Source organism: Pezoporus wallicus, unplaced genomic scaffold (assembly GCF_028554395.1).
Source record: "Pezoporus wallicus isolate ANWC-B61680 ecotype Strahan unplaced genomic scaffold, APGP_CSIRO_Pwel_v1 contig_11996, whole genome shotgun sequence".
Taxonomy (NCBI): domain Eukaryota; kingdom Metazoa; phylum Chordata; class Aves; order Psittaciformes; family Psittacidae; genus Pezoporus; species Pezoporus wallicus.
In genome coordinates, this window is record NW_026641627.1 from 250,688 (window position 1) to 268,521 (window position 17,834).

General features: G+C 49.8%; 2 protein-coding genes across 3 annotated transcripts in view; one reads left to right on the forward strand and one right to left on the reverse strand.

The window, feature by feature from the left end:
- Nucleotides 1-17,834, forward strand: part of STK4 (serine/threonine kinase 4) — a 279,445-nt gene that overhangs the window by 216,083 nt on the left and 45,528 nt on the right. The gene's annotated exons all lie outside the window — the stretch shown is intronic.
- On the reverse strand, nt 8,276-17,576 carry MANBAL (mannosidase beta like). Of its 2 annotated transcripts, XM_057424650.1 has the most exons (4): nt 17,498-17,576; nt 15,707-15,752; nt 13,753-13,947; nt 8,276-10,745 (listed from the first exon to the last, which is right to left on the reverse strand). In XM_057424650.1, the coding sequence occupies exons 3-4, from the start codon at nt 13,900-13,902 to the stop codon at nt 10,638-10,640; spliced, it is 258 nt and encodes an 85-aa protein (XP_057280633.1). In that variant the 5' UTR covers nt 13,903-13,947; nt 15,707-15,752; nt 17,498-17,576; the 3' UTR covers nt 8,276-10,637. The 2 variants fall into 2 exon arrangements, with proteins under 2 accessions (XP_057280633.1, XP_057280634.1); XM_057424651.1 differs by lacking the exons at nt 15,707-15,752; nt 17,498-17,576 and adding an exon at nt 14,279-14,370.

A 17,834-nucleotide genomic window follows, 5' to 3' on the forward strand; every position in this document is an offset into this window, starting at 1 on the left:
CGGGCAGGGGAGGGGAAAAAATAAAGAGGAATATGGCAGCAAACCGGAAACGGCGGAGGGGGGGAGCGCGCAGCCCCTCCCCTGCGCGGGTTTGTTTTTAAGGGAGAAGGCTCCGAGGTGCGCGGGACGCGCAGGAGCTGCCTGGTTACGGCGGGGGGAACACGCGCAGGAGCAGCGGTGGTCCCGGTCCCGGTCCCGGTCCCGGTCCCGGTCCCGGTCCCGGTCCCGGTCCCGATCCCGATCCCGGCTCTCCGGTCGTGAGGGGCTGGAAGGGACTCGGGGCTCCCCGCGGCTGTGGGGTTGAGAGCAGCGCTCCCCGCCCGGCGCTGTTGTGTTTACCTGGAAGGCAGAGCTGGTGGAGGGAGAAGGGATCTTCGGGAGGTTAAACCCCGGCTGGTCTGGGGTTGGCGTTACTGAAGAGGTCTGGCACGCTGCGAATCGCGGGGACGAACGCTGCGCCTCCATCTGTGCATCGCCATCCTCACAGGGACACCTCGCTGCGGTCCCGGGGGCTGCAATAAACGTACCCCCGTCTCCGAAGTCAGGAGGAGGCAAAACTTCAGGTTTGAGGAAGAGCAGGGGAAGAGAGCACGTCCGGGGCCGCCCTGGAGCACCCCGAATTACCACGGGGCCTTTCGGAGGCAGCAGCGTGTCCCGCTGGGGCACCTGCCCCGTCTTTGGGTTAAAGCATCCCCCAGGTCACCCCTGCAGCTGGTGCCAGCCTCTGAAATGAGGCAGAATAGAGCTGCGGGTGTCCCTGGGGTGCCCGGTCCCTGGCTGACAGCATCCCCCTGTGCAGGACTAGGTGAGGCGTGCGTGTGTCCCGCCCCACATCCCGCTCAGGCAGGTGTGCACATGGGGGCAGTTCCAGCCATCCCTCCCCTTGCTTCTCAACACCTTCCTCTTCCAGCACTGGGAGGAGGTGGAAGGTGCTCAGCTCTCCCCGGGCACGGAGCAGTGTCGGGGTGCACAGAGCAGTGCTGAGGCACACAGAACAGTGTCGGGGTGCACAGAGCAGTGTCGAGGTGCACAGAACATTGTCGAGGTGCACAGAGCAATGCTGGGGTGCACAGAGGAATGCTGGGGCACACAGAACATTGCCGGGGTGCACAGAGCAATGCTGGGGCGCACAGGGCAATGCTCGGGCACACAGAACATTGCCGGGGTGCACAGAGCAATGCTGGGGCACACAGACCAGTGTCGGGGTGCACAGAGCAGTGCTCAGATGTACACATGGGCTCAGGGCTCACCTGGGTGTCCCAGCACCTGTACTGAGCCCACTGGGGCTGCGTGCCCAGCTCAGTGGCACTGGCCACCCTCCCACCTTCCCCAGTAGCGATCCACTGAGGTGTTCCCTGTCACTTCATCCTGCAGGAAGAAACGGGATGAAGAGTCCGCTCCTCAACCCCCATGAACCAGTTTCTGAGGCACGCTCGGCCGCTGGCCGGCTCCAGTGACCCTTGGGCTGTATTCCCACCGCCAGCACTGCCTCTGTCATCCCCTGCCCACCGCTGCGACCAACCGCTGGAGATGCTCCACAGGGATGTCTTTAAAACCCCATTACTCTGAGGGGGGATCTGATGCTTCAGCAACCATTGGGGAAGTTAATAAGGCGCAGGGAACTACGTGGTGGAGTTTTTCTTTCAGTTTCCCACCCCCTCCTTGAGTTATTAACAAAATATTTCCCATGACACTGGTGAAGGCCAACGAATCCATGAGTCACCCGGAACAAGGAGTCACGCACACACTGATCCATCAGCCCTGGCCAGCACATTGCAGAGGGGCCCTTCCCTGGGAGGAGCTGCTGATAAGGGCCCTACAGCCGCGCTGAGCTGGCCAATGCCAATGGTTTCACACTTTCCTTTCAGCCTCTCAGCTCCTTCCCAGGCCTGGCAGAGGGAGTCCGAGCTCCCCCCACCCGTTGGGGGTAGCAGCCCTGCTTGCTCCTTGCCAGAGCATCAAACCACAGCCTGGTTTGTACTGAGGTTTTTTGGGGGTGTTAATTCACAGGCACCCCCTCTGCTATCCAGCTGGCATGAGGATGTGTAGGGAGGGAATCCTAATGACCAACATGGGATTAAGGAATTAACCACTCCGTGTGGGTACTGCTCTGCTCACTCATACTTTGGACATCCTGTAGGGAAAAAAGGGGGCACGGTGGTGCCTAGGGTCCCCCCATGCCTCCTCCTGCTGTGCCTGCACAGGGATACAGGAGGCTCCCCTCTCGCTCCTGATCCAGCAACACCCGCTCCCGCAGTGCCAGAACTGGAGCGAGGAGGCACTGCTGGAGGGGAGCGTGGCCCAGGGGAGCGGGGGCCTGGCCCCAGCCCTGGGGGAGCAGGTTGGGATGAGTCAGCCTCCCCCGGCTCCAGACCCAAGTCTAAGATACAATTATGACTTGTAAATGTTTGAATTTTGTTTTCCTCTGTTGCAATCAGCTCCCTTCCTGCGGGCTGAGCTGCACTCACACCGCTCCTCCCCGGTGGAGCTCGCCTGCTGCTGGAAGGCAGACGGCAAAGGCCCTCTACCTGCAACACCCCGGACCTCATCCACCGCATGATCTCTTCCTCGGTGAAGATGCCAATGTGTAAAATGGCAAACAGACAGTCTCTAAACCCTGCCTCTTATCTTTTGGGCTCGGATCCAAGAATGTGCCCTCACAGGACTCTGACATGAAACATGCAGTGCTGGCGATGCTGCGATTTAAGACCATGTGAGTTTAAGCAACCCAGTGTCCCTGGGTGCAGTGACAACACTCCCCAGCCGCCCACTTGCCCTCCTGCCCCACTCTGACTATTTACCTAATCCCCAATGATTCTTTTTTTTAACCAACCAGGGATTTCAGTGCCTTATTTCAGAAACGTATTTGCTTGAGATGATTCTTCCTCTTCACTCCTAAATAGCACCGATACAACCCACCCCGGGGAGAGGAAGAGGCTGCAGAAACTGAAAGCCAAGTACTTGCAAATGAAAACCAAACTATTTCTGGTGGCTCAGTTATTACAGCCCCTCTTGAAATTACATTCTAAGAAGAAATCAAGATGGACTAAGGTATTTCTGTGCTTTCCTGCTGACTTCTACACGAGTTCCATTAGGGCAAAGAAGACAGAGTTAGTACAGGCGATGCACTGTCACGTCAGGACTAAGTACGTGACGCCTTCCTCCGCCGGCTGAGCAGATCAAACTGCTCCACAGGGCTCCTGAGGAGCTTTCTGGATCCAGTCATTGATCTGAGCCCTGACCTCTCCAACGTAGCTGTGGATTTACAACAAAACATCTATTCATCTCCAGCCAGATGCTTTTTAAGCATCCCCTTGGCAAGCGTGAATACGTTTTGTGTAGTGGGTTCTGCTCCTGAGGAGAGCTGCACTCGGTTCACTGCAGATCCCAAATTATCTGCACAAATTATTACTATTAATAATTGAATGGGTGTGTTTGAGATGCTGGATAGAAGCAGCCCCAGCTCTTGGCCTGAGATTTTACAATCATTGAGCTTTACAGCCCTGCAAACAGTGAGGGTGTGATGGCAAACCATCGGCACCAGCAGCCCCCTTAGAGGAGCTGCTGTTACAAGCTCAGGAGCTATTTTCTAAGGGGGATTGACCAGAATAACTCCTCCACTACGAGCCATTTGGCAATGTTTCATGGTAGAAATGCTCATTCTGGCCATTCTCTCACACTGAGCATCAGGGCTGCTGGAGCCAAGTGCCAAACACCAGCATCCTGCAGGTTGTAGACTACAAAGGGGCAGCCGAGATACCACTGTGGGGGCTCAGGACAATCTGCCACGCAAGAGGGGCCCTTCACCTCAGCACAGAGATGGCCCCAGCCAGGAAGTGTCACTGCAAAACTCCCTGGGGAAAAGGACTGGGGAAAACCACTGGCTGGTGATGTGCAAATGTTTGATAAGGAGGCACCAAGTTCAACAGCTGGGGGGGGGAATTATCCACATGTTCAATAGAGGCAAAACATTTCCCACCAGGTTTCTGACTGATAAAATAGGATGTTTCCATATAATCTGAAAGTTATCTTGGAATAGCCCGTTTGGGCAAAAATCCAACACTTTTTGCTTGTTGCCTCAGAAAAGCCACACACAAAATATCACCATTTCCCAGCGGTGGAAATTCTGCTTTTTGGCCAGTCTTAGTATCAATAGAAAAGAGCAGCTCAGAAAAGCCCACAGAAACTCATCCGGATGAGACTTACAGCCCTCGTTCCAGCTTGCTTTGCCAGCAGAGGGATCTGGCTGGCACAAAGCTCTAGTAGCCACATCCAGGCTGCTCTGCCCGCAGCATTCCCTGGAAGCGGAGGTGTCCCAGGCAGCCACCCCAGCAGCATCCTGCTGCTCACCGGCCCATGAGCAGCTGCAGCCTGCGCTGAGCGGAGCTGTGGCAGTCACAAGGGTTTTTCCCCTTCATCATCCAGTCTTGGTCCTTCCAGCAGGGGATGGGCGAGGGAAGCCAGAGTCTGAATGTGAAATTTAAACCATATGATGTTTGGGTCTGTGCTCAGTTTGAAGTGAGCTGAAAAAAGGGGAGCAGAAATGGTTGTGGCTTCTCTTCTCTTAAAACCTGCTCCCCCTGCTATTCCCTTCACTGCAGAGGCCTGAATCCATGGGGACATCAGTCACCCAAAGGAGCCACCGCAGCATCACAAGTAGCTGGCTCCTTGGGGACCACAGCCATGAGGACCCTCCTCTGCCATGCAGACCCAGCAGCCATGGACCAGCCATTCACTGCAGCGAGGGCCCTTCATGTGCAAGAGCTGCCCTCAGGAGCCAGGGGGACACAGCCCCACACCAGTTCCTGCCTGCACTGCCAGAGCCAAGGCACAAATACCAGCAGGAAGCATCTGGAGCAGGATTCCTGAGGGAGGGAGCAGCTTTGCTCTGCGAGAGTTCACCAGTGCCTGTTGTACTCCAGACTTTGGCTTTTGGCAAGGTGAATTCACAAGCTTGGGATGGCTTTTGAAGAAGCAGCAGCCAAAGGGAAGGCAGCCGGGACTAGCCTTGGAGCCAGGGACTCCCAGGTTGTAGTCTCTGCTTCAGCAGAGTATGAGACATCTCAGGCCACTGCTGATGCCTTTCCATGGCCCCAGTCCATGAACTGGGACTGGCTGACCTTAACAGAGAGAGGCGGCACCTCGGAGGCTGGGACAGCCTTCTGGCAAGGAACAGTGTGGGTTTCACAAATAAGGAACACTGCTTTTACCATGTAAATAGGACTTCTAGTAGAACATGGTACTAGCTCCTTGTCAAGAACAGAAGATAAGAAATGAAAGCCCTTCAACCCCCTCCATCCACAGCATCCCCCATTCAGGAGCCGAGCTCTGCAAGTGTGACATGAAACATCAACCAGGCAACAGTTGGGTTTAAAAAGCAAAGCAGATGTGATCCAAAGCAGGTTTACCTTGTACCTACCAGCCAAAAATGCTGGACTCAAGCCATGGAGGAACCTGTCAGCTTCTCTCCTCTGGTCTATGACACTGTGGTCCCGGTAGGACTGCGGTTTCCTGGTGCGTGGCTGCTCACGCCTCCAGCAAGCAGGGTGCAAGGAGCATCAAAGCCACATCGGGGCCTCCAGGCACTAAATAAAAGCAGGGAAGCTGGGAGAAGTGAGCAAGAGGTTTGGGATTGCACAAGACTAATCTGTATGTGCTGGCAAGGAGGAGAAGGATCTGAATGGGTGGTGTGAAGGACACACAGCACCAGTGCACTCATCACAAGAGCTTGGAATCATAGAATCATATCATAGAATGGTTTGGGTTGGAAGGGACCTTAAAGCTCATCCAGTTCCAACCCCCTGCCATGGGCAGGGACACCTTCCACTAGACCCAAGCCCCATCCAACCTGGCCTTGAACACTGCCAGGGATGGGATGTGTAATATTTGATTGCTTTAATTCCTCTTGGCTCAGGGGGAGGCTGATGTGCATGGCACAGCTTCCCGGGTAGACCTGCGGCTTCCAAGGTGGAGGAGAGATGTCCTTCCCCAGCAGCTACATCTGCTGGTTGGAGAAATCACGAGGGAAGAGAAACACGCTAAAAGGGCTGATTACAAGGGGGCACCTTTCTCCATCCTGGATGCTTCTCCACATGTTCTTTCTTTGTATCAGTGACAGCAGGTAAGATGCACAGTCTGCCACTGGCAGGTAAAATTTGGCTGCAAGGACAGAAGAACTGCAATGGACATGAGTATACAGAGTGGAAGCATCAAGAGGAGGCATGAGGGGAATTATGGTGACAGCAAGGCCACAAATTGGGAAGAATCAGAATGAAATGGGGAAATCAGCTGAATTTCAAGGGAGAGGCAGGAAGCTGAGTTCATTGCCCTGCGACTGCCAGTCCTAAGCAAGAGACATTTTGATCAGCTACTGCATACTGGCCCATGTACCAACATCCAGAGAACATCCCCCAAAACACACTCAGAAGCCAGAAACAACCAGAGGAGACAAACAGGACCTTGGACCCCCAGTAACTGCCAATTTAAGAAGAAATGCAAGCACTGATTACAGTCCATGTCTCCTGCCAGAGAGAAAGGGAATGCTCCCCAACCAAATCATCCCTTCTGGCTGGAGGAGGAGGAAGAGGAAGGTCAGATCCCTTCCCAGTGCCAAAGCTGGCAATCAACCTTATCAGCAGCCAAGCAGCCACGCTCTGTACTCCAGCACTCTCCATTCATCATCCCATTTTCTCGCTGCAGTCAGTCTCTGATGCCTCATGAGATTAACAAACAAACAACTAAATCAATACAGTCATCTCGATCCCTGCAGGCCACAGGCTGTGAACAACATAACTTCTGCCTGGAAGAAGTATCAGCCTAAGAGAGGCTCCCAAGAGACAGGTCCAGCACTCCAGATCTGTCCAAAAATCAACACATGCACACAGGGGAACAGTTCAGCAGTGCCCTGGGAAACAGGGATACTGAGCAGCTCCTCCCCTCCTACAGCTTCCTTATTTTCTCAAGCATCATCAGATCCAGCCTTGACCCTCCCTGAAGCCCAGCCACTGAAGGAGTATTTCCACATTCTTCATGACAGACTGGGGAATAATCTTGGTTCTTGACTCGACAAGGGGGCTGCTCTGCAAACACCAATCCTCCTTAAAGGCAGCCTTGGGCTCTTCAGTTTCTATCAATAGGGAACCTCACCAGAACCCCTCTGAAGCAGAGAGAAGCATATTTGTGAGAATGAAAGTAAATTAGGTCTGAACAAGATTAACAGGGATTTAATTGAACTGTGTGAACTGGAACTCCAGTCACAAGCTACTTATTAGCCTGCCTCAAGGGACTGTGCTGCTTGTGCCTGAGGAGCACAAGGATGCATTGTGAGTGTGGGACAGCTCAAGGGGATGGTGATGGCCACAGCTCTCAAGATGAGTGTGGTCAGAGAGGCAGAGCTGTGGGAATGTGATCAAAAACGAAGCAAGGAATTCTCAACTCCCTACCATGTTTCTTCAGAGCTGAGGCTTGGTCTGTGGAGGGAGAGGAACTTCATGACAAACAATAGCAGAGGAAACTCATCTCTCAGCCCAGCTCCAGGGCCTTGGGTGGCAGAGCAAGGTGCTGCTTGTCCCATGCTGCTAACTAGCTGGTATCTGGAGGCAGACCTTTGAAAACCTCCCCTTCAATAAAATTGACTTAATGAGGCCTTCAGCTCCCTTTGGGATGTTAATTACAAAACAGCCTGGAGAAAAATGCTTGGGAATTAGAGGAGTCACCACACTGGTCCTTCTCTAGCTTTGGTTTTCTGGTGAAGAAACCAACAGATGCTTGCCAGTTCTTGGCTACCACTCTGGTCTTACCACTGCCAAGAAGAGACACCAACCAGCTCCACACTCCTGCATGTAAACCTGAGCTACAGCCAAGGGGCTCCTGGAAATCCCTATTACCAGCCTACTGAATCCCATCTAATCCCCTGCTTGCATTATTAACAAATGATGCCTTTATTATTGCTACCTTCATGGGGGCTCTTGGAGCCAGAATCTCTCCTGAGAGGCAAATTCATTTAGTCATTGCGCCATTTCCTCCTTCCTTCCCAAGGAGCTGAAGTTGTACTGGGAGATAGTTCCCTACTTCCAAGTCAAACACAGATGAGAGATGCACACATGCCTGACAGTATTAAGTAACCAATTTCTCACAGATTAAATGATCTGAAAGGCTTTCCCTTAATGGATCATTTTTATGAATAGGTTATTTATGTCCCTGTGTTCCTATAGTATGAGTTCTGGCAGCTTTCACAATGAATGCATGGAAAAGGCAGTACAACTTTAAAAAGAGATTTCTTTTTAAACAAAGAGATTCTGATTGTATTTATTACACATGTCAAGAGAAACTAAAACACATGGGATATTCATCATCTCTAAAAACACACTATAAGTTCAGCTAACAAAAGCATTCAAATAGGTGTAATACTGTTAGGAACAGACTGGGACATTTATCTTAATCCCTCCTCCCCCAACAAAACCAAACCCTAACAACCATGATTTCCACTCAGCAATGAGTAAACCAGCCAGATGCAGATGTGAATGTAGTAGCCTGCTATTTCAGGTAACAACCACAGAGCACTCATTGCTGACTGGTTCTTAGCTGTAGAAGCACTTCTATATTTTGGGTAATGCGTGTGTGCTACTCTTTCAATAGTTGCAGTTCCATTAAAGCATTAACCCCCTCCTTTAGGCAACCTGCAGAAAACCAGTCTTTTAGATGAAACCACCACCATCCTCTTTTATTAAAATGGAAGAAATGATCTGCAGTACCTGTCCAGGGCAGTAGCCACGCTCTTCTTTCCCCTGCAGATTCCAGACAGGAACACAGGTCCGTAATGGAAACTTATAACAAAATATTGTTGTTATTTGCCTGGGAAATTTCTGTAATGTTTCTTTGTAATGAGAACTCAAAGCAATTGTAGAACGCTTGAGTCTCCCATGCTTTGTTCTGTCCTAATATTGCCTTTATGTAGCTCAAAAGAAGGAAGAAAAAGGAAATGCTGAATTTAAAGCAGAACTCTTAGCTGGATTTTAAGCAGTTCACCTTGGTGTCAGCATTCTGGTTAAGGGAAGCAGAGAGCCTGGAGCAGAGGAAGCAGTGAGAGGTTAATCAAACTGGTACTGGGATCCATTTGTCTCACCCACCAAAACCAAGAGCGAGCAGGGAACATGGCTGCTCTAAACACCAATGGTGTAAATGTGTTGTTCAACTCCTGTTAAAGAACACCCAGCAGCACAACACTGCTACCATATCTGGGCTCCCAAGGCATTTGTAAATTGAGGATGGGAGGCTATGTATGCAAAAAGGTTCTCAGACTTCCAGCCCTGCTAGAGAGAAGCCTGCCCTTCAAAGCTGCTCTGAACCCTGGGTGCGCCTACAAGAGCAGGTTCTCCTCCCATTGACTCATTCATGATCAAACAAACCAAGATGTGAGCTGGCTTCAGGAAGCTTGAGCTGCCCTACAGAGACTCTGTGGCTGTGTCACCACCTATCTCTTTCCAGTCCTGTCTAGCCATATTTAAATCTAATACTAGGTTGTCCCTGGACCTGGAGGGGCAGAGCCTGAAGGAACATTGTGTACATGTCTCTTGCTATACAGTCATGGTACACAGGCAGCTTGCCACCCCCTGGATCTCCTCAGGCTGAGATCATATTTAACTTCAGGGAGAATTCAGCAAGAGGAGATGCAGGAGACTGCAACAGGCAAGGCTGAGAGGGAGACTGCAAATGCAACAAGCCCCAGCCATGTTGAAATGGAGAATGTGGTTGGCGCTCAGCTGCCTGACGGGAGGTTTATCAACAGTACAGCCAGGCAGTGCTGTTTGATACACAACCAGTTCCCTGCTCCAAGACTCTCACCTCAGAGCAGCTTTTCTCCAACACACACAGTACTTGGGAAAAGAAACTTTGGAACCCCATTAACACACACATTAAATTTTGCACCTCCCAAAATCAAACTGTTCCTTGCTTTTTGCAGTCCCCACCACAGCCTCAATTCCCTGAATTGCACCTGCTTTCCAGGGTGGGAATGTAAAGTGCATGGGTGGGGAGTAAGAAAGGCAGCGATGCTGGGGAAATGAAAGCTTTCATCTACTGCAGTCTGGAATCTGATGAGTTATTACCTAAAGAATTAAAGAATATGACAAAGACATTATTATTAAGCCATAAAATGCAGCTATGTATTTCAGACTAGATGACAACAGAGATGAATGAATACAAAGCTGTGTAGTGTGGTATCCTTGATCCATTTGATCCCTCTGCCTTCAAAAAATACAACACAAACCAGTATCCAAAGTAGCAACCCATGCTCCACCTTCTCCAGGGACTGGACTAGGAACAACAGCCAGCATGGTGGAGCTAGGACAATAGGTCTCTCTAGCCAGCAGGAATGACAGAAGTCACTTTAATGGTGATTGACACATTAATCATGTCAGATGAAGTCCTGGACATATGAAGTCCTCTTTCCTTATAAGAAATCTATGGTGGAACCCCACCCCTTCCACTCTTCTAAGTTCCTTCTCCCTTGTCTCTGAAAGGTAAAACATGGCAATGCCAGAGAACCATTTAATCTAGTGAGTTGCCTTTGATGCCATCTCCGGGGAAGCGTGATTATAGGTGATTATTTTGCCTTTTGAGGCTCATTGCTCATGCCTTTATCGTTTCTTTTTGGTTTCCTTCTTAGGTTTCTTGCTTATCTGCGGAGCAGTCGCCTTTGACTTCTTCACTGTCTCTGAATTCTTGGGCTCAAAACTCTCAGAGTCCTACAAGAATCAATTGAGAAACAGTCAGTAACTTGTTCTTGTGATTTGCTGACAGCTCGCTTTGGGAATCTGAGTATAAGCCAAAGGAAGCAAACGCTGGGTGTCCCTGTTGGAACACTTCTATATCAAACTGAGCCTACATTTAATGAGACTCAAGCAGCACCATCTCTGACTCTCCTGCATGTGCTTTTTGATGTCAGTTTATGCACAGAAGCAGCTTGTTACCACAGAAGCCATTAAGAGCTGAAGTGTCTAAAACAGCATTTGGAAAATAAAACCAAACCCAACTTTAAAGGAGAGAAAATCAACACTAAATGAAAACAATTCAAATTAGGAAAGGGAGAAGATATCAGATAATCACCAGTGGAAACATTCACGGTATTTCTGCTAAATGTTAACCATTATCAAGGGCAAGACAAAAAATACTCCCCCCCACAGTAATAAGAATGCAAAGTTCAAAGCCTCCAAACTGAGCCCCAAATCCAGGGTGGGAATTGCAGGCAAAGCTTTTTTCACCTGGACTAAGAAGGAATGCTTAGATATGCTCCTTGTTTCCTTCAGGGAAGATGACAGATAGTATTTCAGCCCTGGGAAGTAAAGTCTAGTTATCTTGTAAAAACACAAGGGAACAGCGCCAGTCTCATCTGAGAAAGCACACACATGCAGATTGCCTCCTTTCATTAAATGCATTTGAGTATAAATATTGCTTTAGCATCTTGGTTTCTATCAGTCAGTGTGTGCCAACTGGAAAAGGACACACAAAAAATGGCTGAGCAAGACGTGCTAGTTTCAGGCTTCCAAGACAGCGCTCCAGATAATGGAGGGGGAGGCAAGCATCTCACAGTATCCTTTTAATCAAAGAGCTTGGTTCAAACATCTCTCAAGTTACTGGGCTATTAAGAGTTCACATCTGTGTGGCTTTCCAAGGAAGGAGACTTGGCTGGCTTTCCAAGGGCTGTAATCGGTGTATGGAAAGCCAGCAGGCTCTGGAGGAATGGAGCAACATGCAGTATATTGCTCACAGATGCAGCTGCCATAAAGTGAACACTGCTGCCTTCTAACGTTCAAACCAAGGCAGACTTCAAAGCCCAAAGCCTCCAAGACAGAGATCCTACTATGCTACCCAGACTCAATCATCATTCCCAAGATCTGGAGGGGGAGCCTCTGGCGTTCACAGTCTTGTAAATTAGTCATATGGACAGTAAATCTAGAGGACATGTGGAGAAAGTAAAAAGTAGAGCAAGCAAACGTCAAAGCATGCTTGCAAACTCAAACAGTAACAGGTCTTGAGCGTTAGCAGTTTAATCGCAGGCCTGGTCTTCACTTTCACACTTCAAACTAAAGCTCTCACTTTTTCCAGCTCTCAGGAATCAGGCTCCTCAGTGCTTCTTAAATATTTATCAGGGGAAACCATGGACTATAACAGATGGGTGCTGGTGGCTGTAGAATAACAGTGCAAGACTTGCAATGCCACTGCATCGTGACCACCAGCCATGACCATCATCTCCCTGCTGGGAGCTGCAGCTCCTGAGCAGGACAGAATGCACCAATGCTGGGGCAGTGTCACTAAGCCAGTACATCACTGCAACTTCACATCACACCAGCAGTTAAAGGTGGAAAAGCTGGGTCATGAACTACATCCTTCACACCATGCCTCGCCCTCAGGCATTCCCTTCCTCACACAGGCTGAAAATTTCCATGCTTCCTTCTGCACAAGGCAGATAAAGATAGCCTGAAAACAACACTTCCCATGCTGAGTTGTTACTGAAAATACACCACAAGCGTTTAGACAAAATCTGTATCAAACCACCAAACTTGCTGCCTGATCACCAACACTGAAATCCCTGTCCCCAGCACATGGAGCTCTTTTATCTGAAAAGCCAGGGGGTTGCAGGTCATCCCAGTGGGGTCCAGGTTAGAGGAACAGGAGTCCTGTAGCTCACTTGAATCTTTCACTTTAACCTTTTCCTGCACCAACTGCATCGAAGCATCCTTCACTTGGTGGCATTAGATTGGGTGTCAGTACTGAAAACTGCCTTCCTCACACTGGAACCCCAGACTGGTTTGGGTTGAAAGAGGCCTTAAAGCTCATCCAGTTCCACCCCCTTGCCATGGGCAGGGACACCTTCCACTAGAGCAGCTTGCTCCAAGCCCCTGTGTCCAACCTGGCCTTGAACACTGCCAGGGATGGGGCAGCCGCAGCTTCCCTGGGCACCCTGTACCAGTGCATCAGCACCCTCACAGGGAAGAGCTTCTGCCTAAGATCTGATTTCAATCTCCCCTCTGGTAGGTTACAGCCATTCCCCTTGCCCTGTCCCTACATGCCCTTGTCCAAAGCTCCTCTCCAGGTTTCTTGTAGTCCCTTTAGTCACTGGAGCTGCGATAAGGTCTCCCCAGAGCCTTCTCTTCTCCAGGCTGAACAAGCACAGCTCGACCAGCCTGTCCCCAGAGCAGAGCTGCTCCAGTCTTCAAAGCATCTTCGTGACCCCCTCTGGACACCCTTGAGCAGGCCCACGCCCTTCTTACGTATCTTAGATACCTTGCATATCTTAGAATATACTAGAAATATCACCTGTATCTTGTTCCCAATAACTTCATACAAACTAGAGCCCAAAGTCATTTCCTGAAAGGCAAGTCCTGCGAAGGGGAAACTCTGGCAATTAATAAAGCAAATCAGCAGGTGGACAATCTGGTGTTGGGACTAAAGCCACTTCCTGCACAGTCAGGAACATCATGTACATTTAGCACACCTTGCCAGTGCTTCAGGTCACTTTTTTCACTGATACTTAAGAGAGCCCCTGGCTCAGGTATTTGTTCCTGACTTTCTAGTATGGTGGTAAATCACAAGACAAAAGCCGAAGGTGGAAAAGCTGGAAGGAAGAAAAGAGAACAATGAAACTGTCATCAATCCCAGGGGCAGACCATTGTGTCTCCGTTAGCTACTCAAAGTTGCCTCCCATCCTACTTTCTCCAACTCTGCCCATCAGTATTAAAGAGCACTGCTTACTGTCTTATGGGATTTGGACACTGGCAGGATTATGGCCAGCACACAGATAAGCTGGAAAATGGCTCCAAAGAAGAGTCCGTAGCGTAGCACATTCTCCATAAACGTGGGCTCAGGGATTTCAGGTGGGGAGAAATCCAACTCAGCAGCCATCGTGGGTGCACCCTTCTTCTCTAATGCTCTCAAGAAGATTGGTTACTACAAGGAGGGAAAAAAAAAGCGCAATTATTTGCATCATGTCTTCAGGTATTCACTTTCCATTATCAAAAAATGATGGACTCTCTCATGCAGGTTTGTTGAAGATACACTTGATCTACAGAACCAATAAGAAAGAGGGAAACAAGTGTGACATTTTATTTGGATGCTTCTCTTTTACCACCTGCCTATGAAAATAGTGCACCAATACTACTATCAGTTCATTTGCAAGTGAGGGGAAGACAAACACAATATAAACAATGTTCACGAAACAGCAAAGGAAGAGCTTAAGAAGAATAGATTCTCCCTGGCTTTCATGCAAGATGACTATTACACTGTATATGTGGTCACAGCCTTGTTGGTTTAGATAGTGTACAAAGCCAACTGCTACCTAAATAAACCACACAGAAGGTAGATCTGTTGAAGACAGAGGATGAGTTATGTATTTAAAGTTAGGCATGGTTTTAATGGCCAGTTACACTAAGCCCCATATACCTTGAGATGGTCACACAGGTAGTTTGTGGCAGAGTTAAACATTGACCTCCTGTGTCCCAGGCTAGTTTCTCAGCCCCAGGACCATCCTTTCTTCCTTCCTTTATCTTTTGTTAATGGAGCTGTCAATTCATTCTATGAATGAGTAATGGCTTTCTACATTAAGGGAGAACTCTCCTGCCAGAATTGCTGGAGCACACCACAGAAAGTCCCAAAAGGGAAGTTCGGTTAGTCCGAGATGCCATCAGAGCTCAGCTGTGATTACTGTCTGAATCAATTCTCCTGACCTGTATGAGACTGGTGCATACTTACTGAATCAGCACTACTTACTGATACTTACAATTCTCTGTATTACGAAAGCTTGGGTGTGAGATTGTGCTGTGTGAATGTTTCAGCTGAATGGTGGTGATCTGCCTCCTAGAAATTATCTCCAAAGCAGGCTCTGTATTTCTCAGCCTAGGAGGAGATTTCTACACTCTGCTGATGTGACCTAGTTCAGAAAGATGCTAAACTTAGACTACAATCTGAGTAAAGTTATAGTTGATAAATTTAAGACAATTCAATGCTATTGCATAAAAGGCAAGTGTCATTTGGCAAATGTCATAACATACTAAAAGGAGTGGTATATAAATTACAAGAAATAATTTTAAGTCATCTGAAATGTGGGATATTATTTTGAGTTTTGAAAGAGAGGGGAAATTCCAAACTCCATGAGCTGCAGCCCCAGGAAAACAGAGACTGTGGAACCCCAGTTACTGATGATTCAGAGGAGCAGAGCAGATAAGCCTTCGCCTGGGATGGGGTGTGAGTGTATATAATCCTGCCTCTGAATCAGGCACTAAGAACAAATGACCTTTCATGGCCCCTTCAGGTCTGGACTTCAGTGAAAGGGTTGTTTTCTTTTCCCCTCAAATTCTGATTAAAACTCAGTAAGCAAAAGCCATGTGGGACCTGTGCAGGAAGCCACAACACACACTGGACCACTCAGACTTGGCAAGTCCCAACACAGCCCCAGAGGCTGCACAGGACATACCACAGTGTCAACAAAGCACGAACATGGCTCATCCCTAAATGCTTTTAAAGTTAAAAAGGCCCTCTCCTCCAATCCACTAAGGCAGCAGCTCCTCAGCAAGAAACAGAACCATGGGAAACTTCACCCTTGAACTGCATTTTATCACAATGTTATTTATGGGGCTATCTCTTGAAAATGTTATTCTTGCCCACCCCCTTCCTCAAACAGCACAGGAAGGGATGTGGCTTCACTCCTCACCTGGAGCTTTCTCAGGACAAACTCCTACTGAGATTCCTGACTCATACACCGGAAACAGAGCACACAAAAATAAGCAAGAAACTGATACAGTGAAAACAAATAATCCTCATCTTCTGCAAGTCTCCTCCTCCTTTCCCCTTTTCTGTTTCACTTCCCTTGAGGGTATTAGTAATTCTCTAACAAATCCCAGGTGACGTGACCAGCATCAGGAGCTCTCAAGCAGGCTGGCAGCAGCTGCCACTACCATTTTAAGCATTACCCCATGAAATATGCTCAGAGGACCTGACATCATGCTCCAACTAGTCATAGAGTGTCCTTGCTTGCACAGGAGCCACAGCAGGTAACCCCCATTCCAACCTATCAGTGGACCTAAAGTAATGTTTGCAAAATTCTTCCCTGTTTTAAAACGCCTGTGGTTAACACAGCACCCAAACCTGCCCAGGCAAGGAGGCTGAAGCTTACATACATGAGCAGGCCAAAGCTGAACCTGGGGGAAGCAGGGTTCAGCCTTTCCCACCATACACAGAAGCTTGCACAGGGTTTCCTCACTGCAAGCACAACGTCCTTGCACTGTACCTTACAGCTCATCCAGCAGGTCCCTGGATGACAATGGAGTTTTCCTCCCTGTTCCCATGAGGCTAACAGTTTTATCACCTCTTCCTTGGCTGCTGCTTCTTGTTCACAGGTTATCAACCACCTTTTCCTCAGACCACCTCACCTATTAACATGGCTACACTTAAAGTAGCTGTTCTTAAACTGCATTTAAAGACGGGTACTCCTATGTCAGACCCTGGGAAGACACTTTCCCCTCACCCCTCCAGCTTACTTATCCGGTCTCACAGCAGCTACCACCTCTCCCCGCAGGCTTAGCCATCTTGCTGGAACATCACAGCAGAAATAGGTCACAAACACGTGCACTTCGTTATGGGAACTGATTTTGACTATTTGCCTCTATCAGGATTTTACTGCAAACAGCTACCCCTGCACAAAAGGGTTCTATCCTCAGGCAAAGCCAGAGCTGTACCACAGGACCAGTGAGAGGCTACTTAGGGCTACAGGTTTGTGCTCTTCCTCAGTACCACCACTGAAGATGCAGCCATCCCCCTAGACACAGGATCAGACCCTATCATATATAACTGTGTGTTTTCAGCGTCAGGGCCATAAACCAGCCACCTCAATGAAGCCAGGACACACTCAAACCTTTCTTTTTGCTGTTCTGTGTTTCCCAGCTGGCATCTTCAAGACCTAGTACTATATAAATAATCACTGTAGGACAAAGCTATAGAATCACTTTAAGTGATAGGCATTAGCTTCCTATTGGGGTGGAAAAAAGAGCAACGGTATTGGTGCAGAAGATAAAAGCTGCTGTCAAAGGATAAGGCAAGAAACGACTTAGTAGGTGCTAGGATGGAGACTGGCCAATACTGCCTTCAGGGGTATGCGTGTGCTCAGCACCGCTATAAACAGCCATCACCGGGGCTGAGCAGCCCGGCTGCAGGCTCACGGGCCCACTGTCCCCAGGCATACGGGGGTCCGAAAGGAGAAGCAGCCGTGCAGCCTCAGCGCAGGGCACACACAGCTCCTCCTCCCTTCCCCACGGCACCGCGCTCTGCCGCAACCAGCCCGGCTGCAGCACGAAGAGCGGCCGCTACGGAGCCGGCGAGGACCCCCTGGGGCAGCGCTCCAGCAGAGCCCCTTAAAGCAGAGCCCCTTCCAGCAGCCCCGCCACTCCGGACCCCGCTACAGCCCCCGGACCCCATCCCCGGTCCCCCCTCCCGCTGCCTGCCCGCTCACCGCCCCGCTCGGCCAGGCCTCACCGTGCCGGAAGTGATCCCCGCCCAGCCGGAAGCGCTCCCCGCCCCTAGCAACCTGCCGGGGCGCCGCGTTGCTACGGGCGGCCTGCGGGGAGGCTCCGCCGCTCGGTTCCTGCCCAAGGCCCCCGGGACCGCTCGGCTGCACCCGCCCCGGCTGGGGACTCCTGGGGGTGCCGGCACCGGGGGGTCCCCACAGCAGCCAAGCACCCCAGGGTCCGTGTACTCACCCCCTAAATCAGCGCGAGCTCCTTAATCCCCACCATCAATAGCGTGGCCTTTCTCTCCTGGCAGGTTTCTCTTTATCCACAAGGTTT